General features: G+C 38.1%; 1 protein-coding gene across 2 annotated transcripts in view; it reads right to left on the bottom strand.

The window, feature by feature from the left end:
* The window catches only part of TXNDC11 (thioredoxin domain containing 11), a 102846-nt gene that overhangs the window by 78319 nt on the left and 8485 nt on the right, over nucleotides 1-16042 (bottom strand). The window contains exons 2-4 of one of the 2 annotated variants that reach the window (XM_084640673.1): nucleotides 13893-14109; nucleotides 11092-11189; nucleotides 8586-8715 (exon numbers count right to left, since the gene is read on the bottom strand). In XM_084640673.1, the coding sequence (XP_084496799.1) occupies nucleotides 8586-8715; nucleotides 11092-11189; nucleotides 13893-14109 (445 nt within the window). Of the gene's footprint in view, nucleotides 1-8585; nucleotides 8716-11091; nucleotides 11190-13892; nucleotides 14110-16042 lie in introns of those variants that run through there. The other variant, XM_084640674.1, reaches the window with a different exon arrangement.

The following is a 16042-nucleotide window of genomic DNA, read 5'->3' as shown; positions in this document are numbered from 1 at the left end:
AGGAAAATGACACTTGGGGGCTGGGAAAAACATATGTTCCTAAACTTATAAGTGTGGTGAAAGGAAAGGGCCACTGGTGCTGGGTGTGTAATGGGACAGGGCTGAATCTAGGGAGGAGCAGCTGTCTCCAATACATTGTGTCCCATGGTGTATGGGACTATTCAAACAAGGTTGGAGAATGGCGAACCGGGTATGGAAAGAAACTTCCTCTCAACCTGGGACCAAACCAAAGATTCAATCTCTTGCTCCCCCTACAGCCTCCCTGAGAAAAACAGCACCATCTACAAATGTCATGTGAATGCTACCTCTTCTCCCAGTGAAAATCATCCTGTGCCCTTTGGGGGATACTATTCCTCCTTCGTAAATTCTTACATGTCAAAGGGTTGCAGTCAATCCTTCCCACCTTTAATGGGACATCATTGGGTTTGTGGGGAAAATGCTTACACTGTGCTACCAGCAAATTGGTCAGGTATCTGTTATCCTGCTCAGCTTTTCCCACAATTCCGGGTACTTCAATCTCTCCCACGAAATCGCCTCCGTAATTTCAGGCGAAAAAGGAGGGACTTGCCAGATGCTAAATGGTATGTGGATAACATAAGCCCCCTAATTTGGGAAGAAGCTGTTGGCATTTCTTTAGTCCCAGTAAGGGGGGTAATCCACCATGCAAAAAGGCTTTTAAGGTTACAAGCGGTGGTTGAGATCATGGCCAATGAAACAGGAGAGAGCTTAAAAGCTCTAGCCAAAGAAGCAGGAGCGGTCCGACAAGTGGCCCTCCAAAACCGTCGGGCATTAGATATAATACTGGCAGCCAAAGGAGGGACCTGTGCTCTAATTGGAACAGAATGCTGTGTATACATACCTAATAATACTAATGAGGTAATAAATCGTGCTAGCCATCTGGAGCAAATTGCATACCTTCCCCACGAAGAATCAAGTTCCTTGTGGAAACGGATAAGTAACTTATTCAATTTCTCTAGTCTGGGAAACTGGTTGTTTCAAGGAATCCTGACTATCCTATTTGGAATTCTAATAATCTTTGTGTGTTTTCAATTGATTTCTTGTTGTATCCAAAACTGCACAAGACACACCATCCATCAGGTTACCCCTAACCAGAGTGCTAATCTAATGTTGTTAAATGTCACCAGTGAAAGTAATGAAAAAGAACGATTGATGCATGGAATCCAGTAAGTCATTGGTCATGGGCGTAGCCTTGACCAAAAAGGGGGGACTGTGGAAGTATAACATTGTATAAGGGGACATGCTGGATACATTGTATATGAGAGGGCATGCCAAAACATGTTACAAAGTATCTGAGGGAGCACACGTAGGGACAGTTAGCTTTTGAATGGAGAAGCAATTAAGATAGAGCCAGCATGTCTAAGAAGCAGGCATCAGAATGGAAGGTGTGAAGGGCAATTAGTTAAGTTAACTGGAAGCTGTTAAAGGAGATTGTTAAGGGTGGCAGGTAATTGAAGATATCTGACTGGTCTCAGGGATCTCGAAAGGTGGTGACTAAAATCTTTTTCTTCTTTTGTCTGTAGCTTCTCTGTAACTTGTTCTCCAAAAAAACTGTATAAATTAAAAGACACAAGCCCCACTCGGGGGGCTCACTTCTAAATGTATTAGCAGAGCAGCTTTGCTAATAAAACAGAGTGGTCTGATAAATTTTGAGTCTGAGTCAAACTTTGACAACACTGTAGGGTTGAGTTCTAGCTATAAAAAGCTGGAAATCAAAATGACTCCTGATTAGTCATAGTAAAAATTTGGTTTCTTCTTACTACAAGAAATTAACATTTTAGCATGTAAAAGATGAGAGTCAACACAAGAGGTTAGCCAAAAAAGGCGCACTGTTAAGAGAGGAAATCCATAGAAATCTGCTCATGTTTCCTGTTCTCCAAACCAAAACACATATGCCTCAGGATAGAGATTCTCCAACTTTTTCACAGAGTTATCATCATCATAATTCAGAAGTTATTTCAGGGACCCCATCCTCTCCCATTCACAGCTGCACATTGTCCCTGGGCTTACATGGAAAAGCAATTTTAGAAAAATAATTATAAGTATTTTACTGCTTTTCAATGTGGCAAAATTTGAATCACACTGTCTATTTTTGTTTTTAAATCCATCCTCCCCTCCTAACTGATCTGTTCCTCTCTCACCCTCTGCTTTCCTGAACATTTCCAGGTGTTCTGGGTTTCCTCTGCACTGCAAATGCTGCCCAGCCATCTGGTCCTTTTCTCTTCCCACTACCTAAACTTATGGCATAGCTATCCAATTCCGTTCTTCTCTACTCTTGCCTCTTCCACTTGTGGCTGGCAGCTTCAATCTCACTGGTGCTCTAGTTGCTGGAGTTGGCTGCTATTTCCCCCTCTTCACCATAACAGTTGTCTTTAGTAGCGGCAGGAGTCACAAGACAGCTGACATAGTGCTTGGAGACCATTCATTTAGCCAACAAAGGAGACCTATTTTTTAGTCCCCTTTACACTGGAACCAACAAGGATTTGTTTTCTCTGTTATAAGAGACTGTCCTATAAAAACAGAATGTGCCAGATGTAAAATAAACATTGCTGACTTTGCAAGGACATAGAAGAGTTTTGAAAGTGGGAGAGAAAAGAGTTTGAATGTGCACTAAAAATATAAATGATGTTTAACAGCTAAATATGATTATTTTAAAAAGAATACCTTGTATTTCTTATGGCTTCTTCCACTGGAGGATAGCAAAGCACCTTACATACATTAATTAAATCCCAGAAGCCATCAGGAGGTAGGTAAAAATTACTATTCATTTCAAAATGACAAAACTGAGGAAAAGAGTTGCCCAGCGTCACACAGTAAATCAGGCGCAGAAACAGGGATAGATGTAGGTAACTCCTGACTATCACTTCTTTGCTCAAAACACAAAGCAACACTGCTATGCATGAATTTAAAAGGTTAGAACAATATTAGCCCTAAAAAAATTAAAGAAGAGAGAAGGGAAAAAAAGCTTTTTTCTTCTTTAAATAAAAAAAGAGGAGGATATATGTATTATCTATAAAGACGACTCCCAATTTTTCAGTCATCACAATCAAAAGTCAAGATAATCACCTTTTAAAAGTTAAAAGAATAGCCCCATTCATTTATATAGACTATGTCTGCTAATATCAGTGCACATTTCTCACTGTGGCATTATCATTTTTACTGCAAAAACTGTAAATAAAAAGTTCAAAAAAGGAGAAAGACAAATAAGAATCTGTGTTTGCACAATTACTGGAGCTCAAAAACAGCAGTTTGTCCTTTTAAAAGGAAAATAAGCCTTCATGAAGTGCAACTAACGTATCTGTCAGAAAAGAAAAAAGAATTTGCCACCAAAGTTCAGTTTCACCAATGCCACCCACGGCTTTGTCATTTCAGTTTAACTACTGCAATTCCCCCTGTTCTGGGCTGTCACAATGCAACCCTATGTCTTGCAGCCAGTGCAAAATGACATAACATGTCTGATACCAGATGCGACCATTAGAAAATATCTTATGCCCAACTTGCATGCCTTGCAGTGGCTGCCATTTAGACCAACACATGAATCACAAACTTAGATTCTGCAAAGGAATTCATGTCAACATATGGATCTGCTTTTAGCAATCCCTTTACAAGATGAGGGCTTTATTTCCTGATGTATAATCCCTTAAACAGTACGGGATCTAGAAACCCCATAGACCCTCCTCCTATTCACTGTCCTTCTCAGGCTTTGGGCTCTTCCTCAGGACATCTCCAGGTACCATGAATCAGAAGTAATCCAAAAGTCTTTAAAAAAAACAAGGAGTACTTGTGCACCTTAGAGACTAAAATTTATTTGGGAATAAGTTTTCATAAGCTAAAACCCACTTCATCAGATGGATTTTAGCCCATGAAAGCTTATGTCCAAATAAATTGGTTAGTCTCTAAGGTGCCACAAGTACTCCTCATTGTTTTTGCTGATACACACTAACATGACTACCACTCTGAAACCAAAAGGCTTTGTTTGCCTGGTGTTTCAAGTTGCATCATGCTTTGTTTTGAAGATATAACATTCTTTCAACTCATCCAGCTGAAGATCCTTCCCCGTGCATCAATCTTATAGCATACAGGTTTTTTCTTACGCATACCAGACTGCAAAACAGAAAATTGTTCTCCACCTAAAGTATTTGACAACTGTACTTGTCTAAACTTTAGAGCACATTTTGTACAACCTAGCATTTTGATATAAGCAATGGCTACCTGAGGCTGCTTTTATGTTTCAGAGAAACAATCACAAATGTTATCTCAATAGAATAAGTGATATTTTTAAATACCGCCCAATTTTAAGAGCATCTGTCAGTATCCTAGAACTCAAGGGCCCATTTTGTTTTTAGAAAGATAATTACATATGTCTATCAAACCTTACCAATTTAGAGGTATTCTTAAGACGATGTTGGATGCCCTCACCCAGAAAGGCAAAGTTGCCAGTTGTACCCTCAGAAAGCAAAAGAAGAATCAAGCATCACAAACAGAGATGCATTTCTTTCATGCAAACCTGTGTAATTTCATAGCTACTCAACTGATTAAGAAGTGTAACTGCTTCATCTACCTTAGTAATACATACTACTGACAGGTTCACTTCATTTTGCACCCGATGAAGTGAGCTGTAGCTCATGAAAGCTTATGCTCAAATAAATTGGTTAGTCTCTAAGGTGCCACAAGTACTCCTTTTCTTTTTGCGAATACAGACTAACACGGCTGCTACTCTGAAACTTCATTTTAAATATGTCATGATGTGAAAAACTGCTAGTTATATAGTTGTGACAACAGACCTCAAGAATGTACTACAGCACTTTCATTAACCAAAAAGAAAGGTGTCTCAGACAAAAAAAAAAAGGAAAGCTCTTGCTAGTATGCATAGCAGTTAGTGTAACAGACTCAGTTTAACAGTTGACAGATTCATTTTATTTCTGTAAGTGGTCTCGGTGCCACTAGATGGGACAGAACACCACACCCAGAAGGTGTGTGGGTTACACTAGCACTAGATCAACTCACAATCTCTATCCATTTCTGACGCTACTACACTGTAAAAAGACTGTTAAATCATGAAGTCTTCTTGACCTTAGTATTAGATGAGCTATGGTAAACCAGTGGTTCTCAACCAGCGGTACACGTACTCCTGGGGGTATGCAGAGGTCTTCCAGGGCTACATCAACTCATCTAAATATTTGCCTCGTTTTACAACATGCTATATAAGAAAGCACTAGCGAAATCAATACAAACTAAATTTTCATACAATGACTTGTTTATACTGCTCTATATACTATATGCTGAAATGTAAGTACTGTATTTATATTCCAGTGGATTTTTTTTATAATTACATGGTAAAATGAGAAAGTAAGCAATTTTTCAGTAATAGTGTACTGTGACACTTTTGTATTTTTATGTCTGATTTTGTAAGCAAGTAGTTTTTAAATGAGATGACACTTGGGGGTACATGAGACAAATCAGACTCCTAGAAGGGGTACAGTAGTCTGTAAAGATTGAATCACAGAATCATAGAATCATAGAATATCAGGGTTGGAAGGGACCCCAGAAGGTCATCTAGTCCAACCCCCTGCTCAAAGCAGGACCAATTCCCAGTTAAATCATCCCAGCCAGGGCTTTGTCAAGCCTGACCTTAAAAACCTCTAAGGAAGGAGATTCTACCACCTCCCTAGGTAACTCATTCCAGTGTTTCACCACCCTCTTAGTGAAAAAGTTTTTCCTAATATCCAATCTAAACCTCCCCCACTGCAACTTGAGAGCCACTGTGTTAAACCACATGACTACAATAAATTAAATGTATAAAAAGTTGGATTTAAATTAATAAAACAAGGAAATTCAGCCAAAAAAAAAAAGAGGCAATCCTCAAGCAATCATAAACTCACCCCATAGCATCTAGAGAAAGAAATATTGCAACACTTAACAGACAATATATATAGCTTCATCCAGCCTTGTGGCACTCCCCTGAAAGACCTAAGTACAACAGAGTGAGTTAAGGAAAGAGGGTTAGGTTGAACTCTAAATTTAATTCCTTTTGTAGATGTAAGTGACTCTGGCAAAACTATCTTTCCCAGAATATACACACACACTTATTTCCATGCATCACTGTTTCACTTTTAATCCATACCTTTCTGCTTTGAGAACTGTTTTCAGAGACAGCAAGACCCAACCAGAGTACATTATCACATCTTGGAAGGTATGTTATTCGGTTGTACAGACATAATGGCATAGTAAAGAGCCATATCAAAGAAATTATGCACGAGAGGTACCACTTTTCAAAACTTGTCATTTTGGAGATCTGCTTGTTTAAAGTACTAGTCCACATTATTTTCTCCTCCCTCTAACCCATACTGTATGTACAATATACACTGATGTCATGGTATTCCAAGTACTCTTCGGGGCTGTTCTCATATTCACTATGCAGCACAATCTTTTATTAACTTCGGTTAGAGTCTGGCCTGAATAAGGGATAAGGCATTCAATTGTTAAGAGACTACTTGATGTGATTAAAGGAATTCTGACTGGATTTGATCCTTATTTTGATGGTACTGAAATCTGAAACTTTAAACCAGTGGCACGTTAATAATCTAAGATTTAATTAAAAAAAAAAAACACTCTTGCCCTCTTGGTTGTGAAGAAAATCTTCCAAACATGAATCAAGTGTAACAGATGCTATGATGTCCACCTCAATTGGTGGACTACTTGAAAAAAATGAGGATGAGGGTTGTGAATCCCCACCACCCACTGATTTCATTGAGACAAGTGCTAAAACTCAATGAAATGTTACTGTCCACATTAAACATTTCATTGTTGACCATCTGTGGGAGCAAACCCAAATAGTGTGGAAAATGTTGCTGCAGAGAAGAAAATACAGAGGGAAGGCCAGAGGAAACACACAAAGAGAAAGGGAAAAACTGGAAAAAAAGGAGCATGGGGAAAGAAGATAATCAAAGGGCAGAAGAAGCCATAATCCTAAAAGGGGAGTATATTTTCCCACTGAATGGCACCACATGTGACAATAAGGAATTGAACAAATAGAAATAATGATAACTAAAAGTTTACTTACTACATAAAAGCCACATGCCACCCTTGATCTCTGTGCAAAACTTCCCTATAACATTCCACTATGGACTGAGAAGAGAATGTAGCCCTAACTTTTACTGTAATCCACAGACCATAATGGTGGGCTGTTAGTGAGGGAAGACAGGCAGCATGACCAAAAGATTAAGCCACGCCCCAAGTGTCTGCTGAGACAACGATGGACAGCAGGGACAAGGAGCCTTTTATTAGTCAAGGCCTGCATCCTGCTGGGAGCAAGAGAGACTAGGGTGGCAGCTGCAATAAAGAGGGGGGCTCAGCAGCTCCCATTTTGCAGCAGCACATACAACAAACATATGGGGGCTCCACATTAGTCAGAGGCACTCCAGAATTCTTCAGAGGAGTAACAGTAGCATCAGCAGGGACTTCTCACCCCACTGCTTCCTGACCTCATTGGAAACCTCAAATTTGAACTAGTCAAATTTCACATTTTGTTGACTGTTTTTTGCTCTTGCTTCTCTCTAACAAAACCTCCTTTGCATTAGGACCTTACTTTCTGGCCACCACACTCCCCACGCCATCAAAACTACCCCACTCGCTATTTTCCCATCTCCATTTTCCTCTTCCTCCCCACACTTAGTCTCAGACTTCCCTGCTGTCCATCATGCCTCCTATGTACATCAAATCCATGCTCTATTTATCAATCCTCTTGTCTCTCCCACAATCTTCCCATATACAGAAACAAAAAAAAGCAACTAAAATGACATGTGCAAATCATCACCCAAACAACTTTGCTTGCATGTAGTATCTCTTTTCCCTGGCCTTCATTTGTATGTCTTTTTAGACTGCACACTCTTCAAAGCAGGGACCATGTTTTAATGTGCGTTTGGAAAGCAACCTACCACATTTTGGACACTGTCACAGTGTAAGTAAACACCAGAACCTGAAAGCTAGTCAAACACAATGCAACACCCCCTGATGTGGATTAAAAGTGTGAAGTTATACTATAAACAAATATAGATTATCAAGTAGTGAAGAATTCGTTTGTCTCTAGAAGCCAGTTATTAATTTGATTTAATGTGAGCTTTTACTTGACTGATATTCTCATTTATTAGAAATTTGTAATATTACTTTGACTTCTATTTTAAACATTAATTCTATTATTCATCCTTTGACTGCAATCTAAACTTAAACTGTAAACTCTTTGGGGCAAAGACTATACAACACCTCATACAGAGGAATCACATTCTTAATTGTAGTCTCTAGACACTACTTTAATACAAATTAATAATCATAAACTAGGGAAACACTGAAATTCATATAATGCAGGAAATATGTAGTCAGTGTATTAGGAACTGGTATTTTTGGTCTGTTATTTCACGTGTTATACTTGTAAGAACACTTGAGATGCACTGCAGGTTTCTGAGACCCTGAAAAAACCTAGTGATTTGGAGAAGGTCAGATTTAATCCTGAAACAAATCAAACCCTTTCAGAACCACAAATGGTAAAACTAGACAAGAGAGACAAGTACCTCATAATATGAGAGGAAATCTAGTAATTTTGATCGAGACGAGATGTAGAGTAGTGGTGTCATCACCCGGCGAACAAACTTTTCAATATAAACAGCACTCATAGGGCCTTTGTATTCAATTGGTCCAAAACTAGTACCAAAAAAATAATAATACATTAAGATGAAGGTTAAGCTGCAAACACTAAATTAACAATGGAGTCCCTGGCTGGGAGTAATACACAGACACCATGCTCAGTCCCTAGAGAGCAGAGGATGTTCCTAGTGCTGATGAAGAGTAAATTCTGTAGCTGATAGAGTATCAGTGTTAAGGGACTAGAAGTGAGACCTATTCAGAATTTACTTACTGAAATAACAGAGACTCCGATAAAGAGCCTATGATTGTGTGTGATAGTAAGGATCTGGGAATTAAGACAATCTACGAGTCTTATTAAAAAAAAAAGTTGATAAAAGATAGGCAAAAATTTACAAAATGGCCTAATTAGCATGTGGAGCAATAGGCCATTCTGCTTTGTCAATACACCTCAATAGACACACATGACAGCAAAAAATATAGATTTAAAAAATCCTCGAGGATTAAAAAAGAAAACAACAAAGAATTAAACTAGACAGGTGCAAATACTGCTACTCCATCACACAAATGATGCAAGAATGAAGTAGGCTTTCACAAGTGGCACTCTGTTAACTGCCATCTGATTAGATTTAACACCACACTGAACAATGAAATAAATCAGTCAAACGAAAGTTAGGTGTAGTACTTAAAAGCATAAAGTGTAGTCTTAACTCTCCCAGTTGCATTCCCTCTGTGGGAGTCACTTAGAACCTTGATGTAGTTTTGCACATAATTATATGTAATATATATAACATTATAAGAAAAATATTACTCTGCATTAAAAGATACCATGTATTCATACAGATTGAATTGTTCCAGAGGCAGTCCACTAGATCATGTCAACTGATATTATTACAGCTCTTGGGATTATTAGCAACATGCATTATATCAACACACAGGAACATTATTATGTAATGCATAGGTCAGAAAAATTGATGGAAAAATATTACTCTGCATGCACAACATACAATTTTAGAAGTTCAACACCTTGGGAGAGGTAGAGGAGTCCATCCACACAGCATAAGCAATTCAAGCACACTAATCTATAATGACCTGTAAAGTGGTGTGTGTTGTTTGTTTGGGAATTTTATTTTTAAACACACACTTATACATAAAATGAAGAGTCTAAGCAAAAATCTGCTACACTAATTAATTTTGCACCCTCCTAAGTACAAAGACCACACTAATCCAAATCATACTGTGGAGAAAATATGCTGTAGAGCTTAACATGTAACTATCTGAGGGCTGGTAAATACAAACAAAAGGAAATAACTAAATCAGTTGCAACTGAAACCTTTTATTATTTTGGTGCAACTTTCTACGTGGACCCTCATATCAATTTAAACCTGGCTTATATTGATTTAGTTTGTACTGATAAATTTACGGACTCAAGATCAATCAATGATGTGTGTCGATTTCAGAGTTTGCACTGATTTAACTAAATCAGTTCTTATACCGTTTTAAGTTATTTCAGTGCAACCTGTGTATGTAGTCAGCTGAAATTCAGGGCTTGTCAGCAAATTTCAGCATTCTCCCCTCATCTACATAAAATGAGTTGAGAATTGAAGCATTAGTAAACATGCGCAAATAAAACAATGTTGTACAGTTTACATGATTAGTTGACTACTCAAGGGAGAAATGCTGGACTGGAAAAGACGGGGAGCCACAGTGCAGGACTAAGGTGCACAGGTAGAAATAGATGTGGGAGACTGCACAGCACCTGCCTCTGTCAGGCAACATGCTCAGTGTTACGCTCAGTGCCTTATTTTCAAGTTCAGACAAAAATCAAAAAAGAAAAGATGTAAAGGGACACTAAGGATGCCAAACTTTCACTGCATAACACTGGTAGAGGCCCCAGTTCAGAAAAAGACCTAAGCATCTGCTTAATTAAGTACATGCTTAAACCCCACTGACTTTAGTGGGACTTTAGCACGTAAGTGCTGTCCTCAGTAGGGGTGCTTTCCTGAATTGAGACCAAATGATGCTACCCACCCCCAAAGCAAGCAGGAAATATTAAAAATAAAACAAAATGATATAGGTCCAAATTCTTGAATCCTCATCTGAGGCAAACCTCCCACTGAAGTCAATGAGAATTTTGCTTAAGGACAAAACAATGGGACAAAACAGGCTTTAGCCTAAGTGACTATTCACAAGAGGTGAAATTCAGCTATGACCAAAGGGCAGCACAAGGCCTATGAATCACTTAAGTCCCATTCAGACCCTGTGGCGGTGTAACTAGTTCACAGGTTTTCTGCTGGGCCTCTGCACAGGGATGAACTTCAGCTCGCAGCCCCTCTGACACACCAATGTATTACAAACCACATCCTTGATATTTTTATGATATTCTGTCTACCAGCAACCTAAAATGCAGATAAATCGCATTTGTGAAACTCTTACCTCCGATGGTACAAATATATCACAGGAAAATAAAAGAAATGTTTCTGTTTCCTGCATTTCCCCTGGTTCCACCAGCAGTTAACTGCCACAAACAGCACCTGCAGAACAGACAAAAGGTACAAAACACATCAAAATGACTTGCTCTAGCCTGTGCTGACTGGCTGTTTGCTGCAAGCCTCTTTCTCCCCTGCCCTCCAAAATCTCTTCATCTCAGGGTCACGCCACAATTTCCCCTCTTACCCTCTTTTCTATTCCCCTCCACCTCTCCCTTCAATGTCCCCTCTCTCTTCACTTTTCTTTCCATTTATCTTATCCTCTCCTAACTAAATCCATAAGCAAAATTAAAACAAAAACAAAAAAAATCAAGAAACTGACATAACATTTGTTGCCATCTCATGTTCCCTCTGTTGTTATACCCCTTCTACCACACTGTCTTTGTTTTGTCTAGTTAGATTGTAAGCTCTTCAGGGCAACAACTGTTCACACAGTGTTTGTACGTTACGTCATTGATAGGTCTTTAAGCACTACTGCAATAAATGATTAATAATAATAATAAACTATCAAATAAAAATTTCAAACATAATTACCAAAATCCAAGATAGATGTGGTATGTGACTTTGTTTCTTTTCTGAAAAATGCTATGCTCTAGTTTTTTACTTCTATAACTGTGTCAAACAACCTGACTTTCTAAAAAAAGGCAAATCCAATAATTGCACTGATTAACACAGGTGCTATACACAGCTGCTATATAAAATGCAAATGCAATGGACTACTGTCCAAACAATGTATAGACAATTTATGCAACTAACTGGAATTGCATCTGTAAATCCCCACCCACTGATTGGGAATAATACCCTCTGAAACACAGACAGTGTAGCAATTGATTGTTATATGATTTCACCTCTCTAATTTTGTTTAAATAATACAAAGACAAAACATAAAAACAGAGCTGAAATCGCACGAACAATGAATGCCTCACTGTTAAGGGATAGGAACAGGAGCAGCAATAAGTGTTAAAAGACCCTCAACAGGATTTTATAAATACATAGTCTGGGGCACCTCCTGCCTGGCAGAAGTTCTCTCTCTGCCTCCCACCACCACATAATGCAAACCTATGTTAAAAAGATTGTGGACTGAGCTCTTCTAAAGAATCCAGGTTTCTGCTGCACTACTTCTTCTGTATACTCTGCTCACAATTTCACGTGCAGTATCTCACAGTGTACAGCAAAGAGCTCAGCAATGAACAAAACAAGCACCGTATTGTTCAAAGATTCAGAGGAGTACCAATTGAAGTTTCCAAAAAGGTGAAATATACTCTTTAAAAAAAAAGAATCAACTATTTCTTGTTGTTTGGAAAGACAGAAAGGGAATGATCCAAAGCAAGATGGAACTGGATTTTAGGTATTGATATTTAAGTAAATTTAGAAATGGTGACTTATTTCTAGACCATTCTGAGCAGAGTAGAAAAATAATAATTAAACTTTAAAAAAAGTAGAAGAAACAGCACTCAACTGGAAGGTAAGCATACAGAAGATGACGTTAGTATGTATTAAAAGGTGTTATGCATATAACCAACACAATCACTGGTTGGTTTTCAGTCAAGCTGACCAGGCCCTCATCATGTTTACCTGTTTCTGTTCACTATAGTTAAGGTTAAACAATGTTTCCATTTTAAACCACCTCTTTTCATATGATATTCATTTCAGGAAAAATTCACCTCTTGGATCTCAAATTTTCAAGGCTTAGTATATTGAAAGATTAAACATATGTCCAAAATCCCTTCCTCATAATGAAACCTCCTTCGCGACTTCTCTAGGGGATAGAAGAACCACACTCTCTCTCCACCATCTTGAAGGCACAGAGGTTGCCTCTAGAAAAATATGCACTTGGGAGACTGTTTCAGTCACACGCAGATTATTAAAACCCTTCAGAAAAAGTCCAGAGCACGCTCCCACCCTTCCCCCCAAAATTAAGGAGAACCTGAGCCCATTACCAGTTCTACACTACAGACCTTACAGCAGCACAGCTGTACCGCTTCAGCTGTGCCACTGTAAGCTCTTCTGTGTAGTCGATCTATGCCGACATAATTAAACCACCCCCAATAAGTGGCGGTAGCTATGTCTGCAAGAGAGCGTCTCCCACCAACATAACACTATCCACACCAGCGCTTTTGTTGGTGAAACTTATGTCGGTCAGTGGGGTGTTTTTTTTTCCACATCCCAGCCAACGAAAGTTTTGCCAAAAAATGTGCTAGTGTAGACAAAGCCCTAAGTCTGCAGTAATTTGCACTCATTTCCTATGCTGTGGCATGAAACCCACTGATAGGAGTTTTAGGACAGCTGACAAAGCCCTAAATCTGCAGTAATTTGCACTCATTTCCTATGCTGTGGCATGAAACCCACTGATAGGAGTTTTAGGACAGCTGAAGGCATGAAGTATCCAGAAGCTGAGTAGCAGTGTAAAGACAGAGGGAACTCTGGATTCCATAGGATTCAAGTGTTTGGGAGGTTAGGAGCTGCTGCTTCTGCACAAAGGCAACCCCCGGTCCCGTTTCAAGAATTATGAGAAAATTCTATTAGTTGAAATTCACACAGTTTCCCTCCTAGAAGTGGGAATAACACATATGTGAGAGAATGGGGACCAGGGATTTTCTGCATTTAATTTAAAAATTAAGAGGACAGGCTAAACATAAGCATCTAGGTCCTGCTGACTTCCCATGGGATGCTCAGAGAAAGGCAGAGATTGGAAATGAATGAAGGCCAACTAAGCCATTTTTTAATCAACATCTTTACTGGAATTACCTGGTCTGCCAATCTGCTTGCCACTTGTTCAATTTCTTCCCTTGCTGCAATGGACTGTCCACACCATGGGGCATAGAAAAAATACAGTACAACTTCAGAATCTTGGCGAATGTAATCTGCGTAGTCCAGTTGCCCCCGAAAAAGATCAAGGACTGGGGATCTTGAGGAGAAGAAATTAACTGGAACCTTCGCTGCCATTGTTACATCTTTTGCTCGGCTAAGGGAAAGAAAAAGAAAGTACTTAGACAACATAATGCAGCACCAAAAAATATGTAAACATTCCAAAACACTTGTTTACTGAAGCCTAGCAAAGGTTATGGAATGACAAAAATCTTCAAAATTGATGCAAATGACAAAAATTTATATTATCTGGGTTAGTCCTATGACATGTCATAAAACATAGGCTTTAAGAAATAAACACTATCAGACATATTCTTGTGCGTTACGTTGTAGTGGTAATGGGGGTTAATTCAGGAGTGTGTCAGTGGGCCTCATCTTTATAGGTTGTTTGGACCTCACAGCCACTTGAGAGAAAATTTTGTGTACTTTTTATGTATTTTTTGAGAAACTAAACAAGCAAATATAAAGCTAATAAATTTGCTACACTTCCCTAAGACACTAAACAATGCAATAATCAAATTGAGGTTATCATGGAGAACAGATGAATTAATCAAGGAATTGACAACAGTATAAACTGATATTAATAATTTAACAAAAACAGACTGAGAAACATATTATTGCATGAACACAATCAATAATCAAATCATGAAACCAATGTAGCACAAAATGAATCCTAATACACACAAATCCTTAAATTCTCAAAAGAGGAATAGCATCTCTCTTTAGCATAAGAAATAACCAGCATAAGAGGTTTATTTGGCATTCTTCCCTGGCCTCCTCCTGTTTTAACTCTTGTACCTTAGGTGATAAGAGAACAGACACTAGTCAAAGTTTTGTGATGTAATATTTTTACAGACATAGCTGTTATTTTACATTTAGCTGGTCTTCTAAATGTTCAGTATTTCTTTCTTCTATATTGTATTCTGAAGGAGTAATTAATATGTTTTACTTATTACAACTTTGTATTTTGTAAAATGTTTGCTATAGCTTATTTCATTGCAAACTCAGAACTAATCATTGAAGAGGCCAAAATTCATACAGGGCAAAACAGACACGTCTCATTTTAAATGTGAAGGTACTGTCAACACGCCACTGTCTGGGCATAAACCTTATTTAAAGAAAATAACAGCCACCGGGACAAATTCACTTTCTTAAAGAGAACCGGGTTTGACTCAAAATACCATTTTAAATGGAGTAAAAATACATAGCAAACTGTTCTCTCAAGCAAACAACCAAGCAATCTAATCTCATCCCTTCCTCTTATATTGACAAATCTCTATTTAAAATTTAGATTACACTTTCTCTTACTTGGGATTTATTCTAGAATAAAGTTTATATTGAGCAATGATTAATTTACCAAACCTTACTTTTATAAGAATTAAAAAAAGAAACACACAAGCAGAATCTTAAAGATAAGAAAAAGCACTCTAGAGTTCACTGTCAGCTCATACCTCTAACTAAAGCGGAAAACCTTTTCTATTTATCCCTTAATACTTATACTACTTTGTGTTCTCCTTGATGATTTGTAAGTTATTCTTTTGATTGCAAGTTTTTCATTTCTAAAAACAAGCATTCCTCATTAAAACACTTAAGGAATTATAAAGTAGAAAATGACATACTCTAGCTAAAAGCACAGTACCAAAAATGTTATGTTACATCTGCTTAGAGCTTTTGTTATTGAAAACTTCGGAAGCTGCTTGAATGCACAGATATTTATATTAACTGGGGAATTAATTGATGTTCTAATGCAACTAACTCACCATACTTAGGAAGATGCAAAAACGGTCCTGAAGGATGGTTTCATATAAGAAGATACATTTTGGAGAGACTATTTTAATAGTAGACTAATAACTCAGTAGAGCAATGCTGATTTAAACCAGCTGATTCTATCCCTACATGCTTATACTCATTCAAAAAAGCCTTCAAGTACTCAAATATTTTTGGAACTAAACTGACATTTAGAAAATGGACTGAAGACAAATGTTAGGTATTCAAAGAGATCTTAAAAGCCATTTTTAATCAAGACAGCA

The sequence above is a fragment of the Lepidochelys olivacea genome (assembly GCF_965140295.1).
Source record: "Lepidochelys olivacea isolate rLepOli2 genome assembly, chromosome: 10".
Lineage (NCBI taxonomy): Eukaryota > Metazoa > Chordata > Testudines > Cheloniidae > Lepidochelys > Lepidochelys olivacea.
The sequence above is the reverse complement of the archived record's forward strand: the minus strand, read 5'-3'. Positions and strand labels throughout refer to the sequence as shown.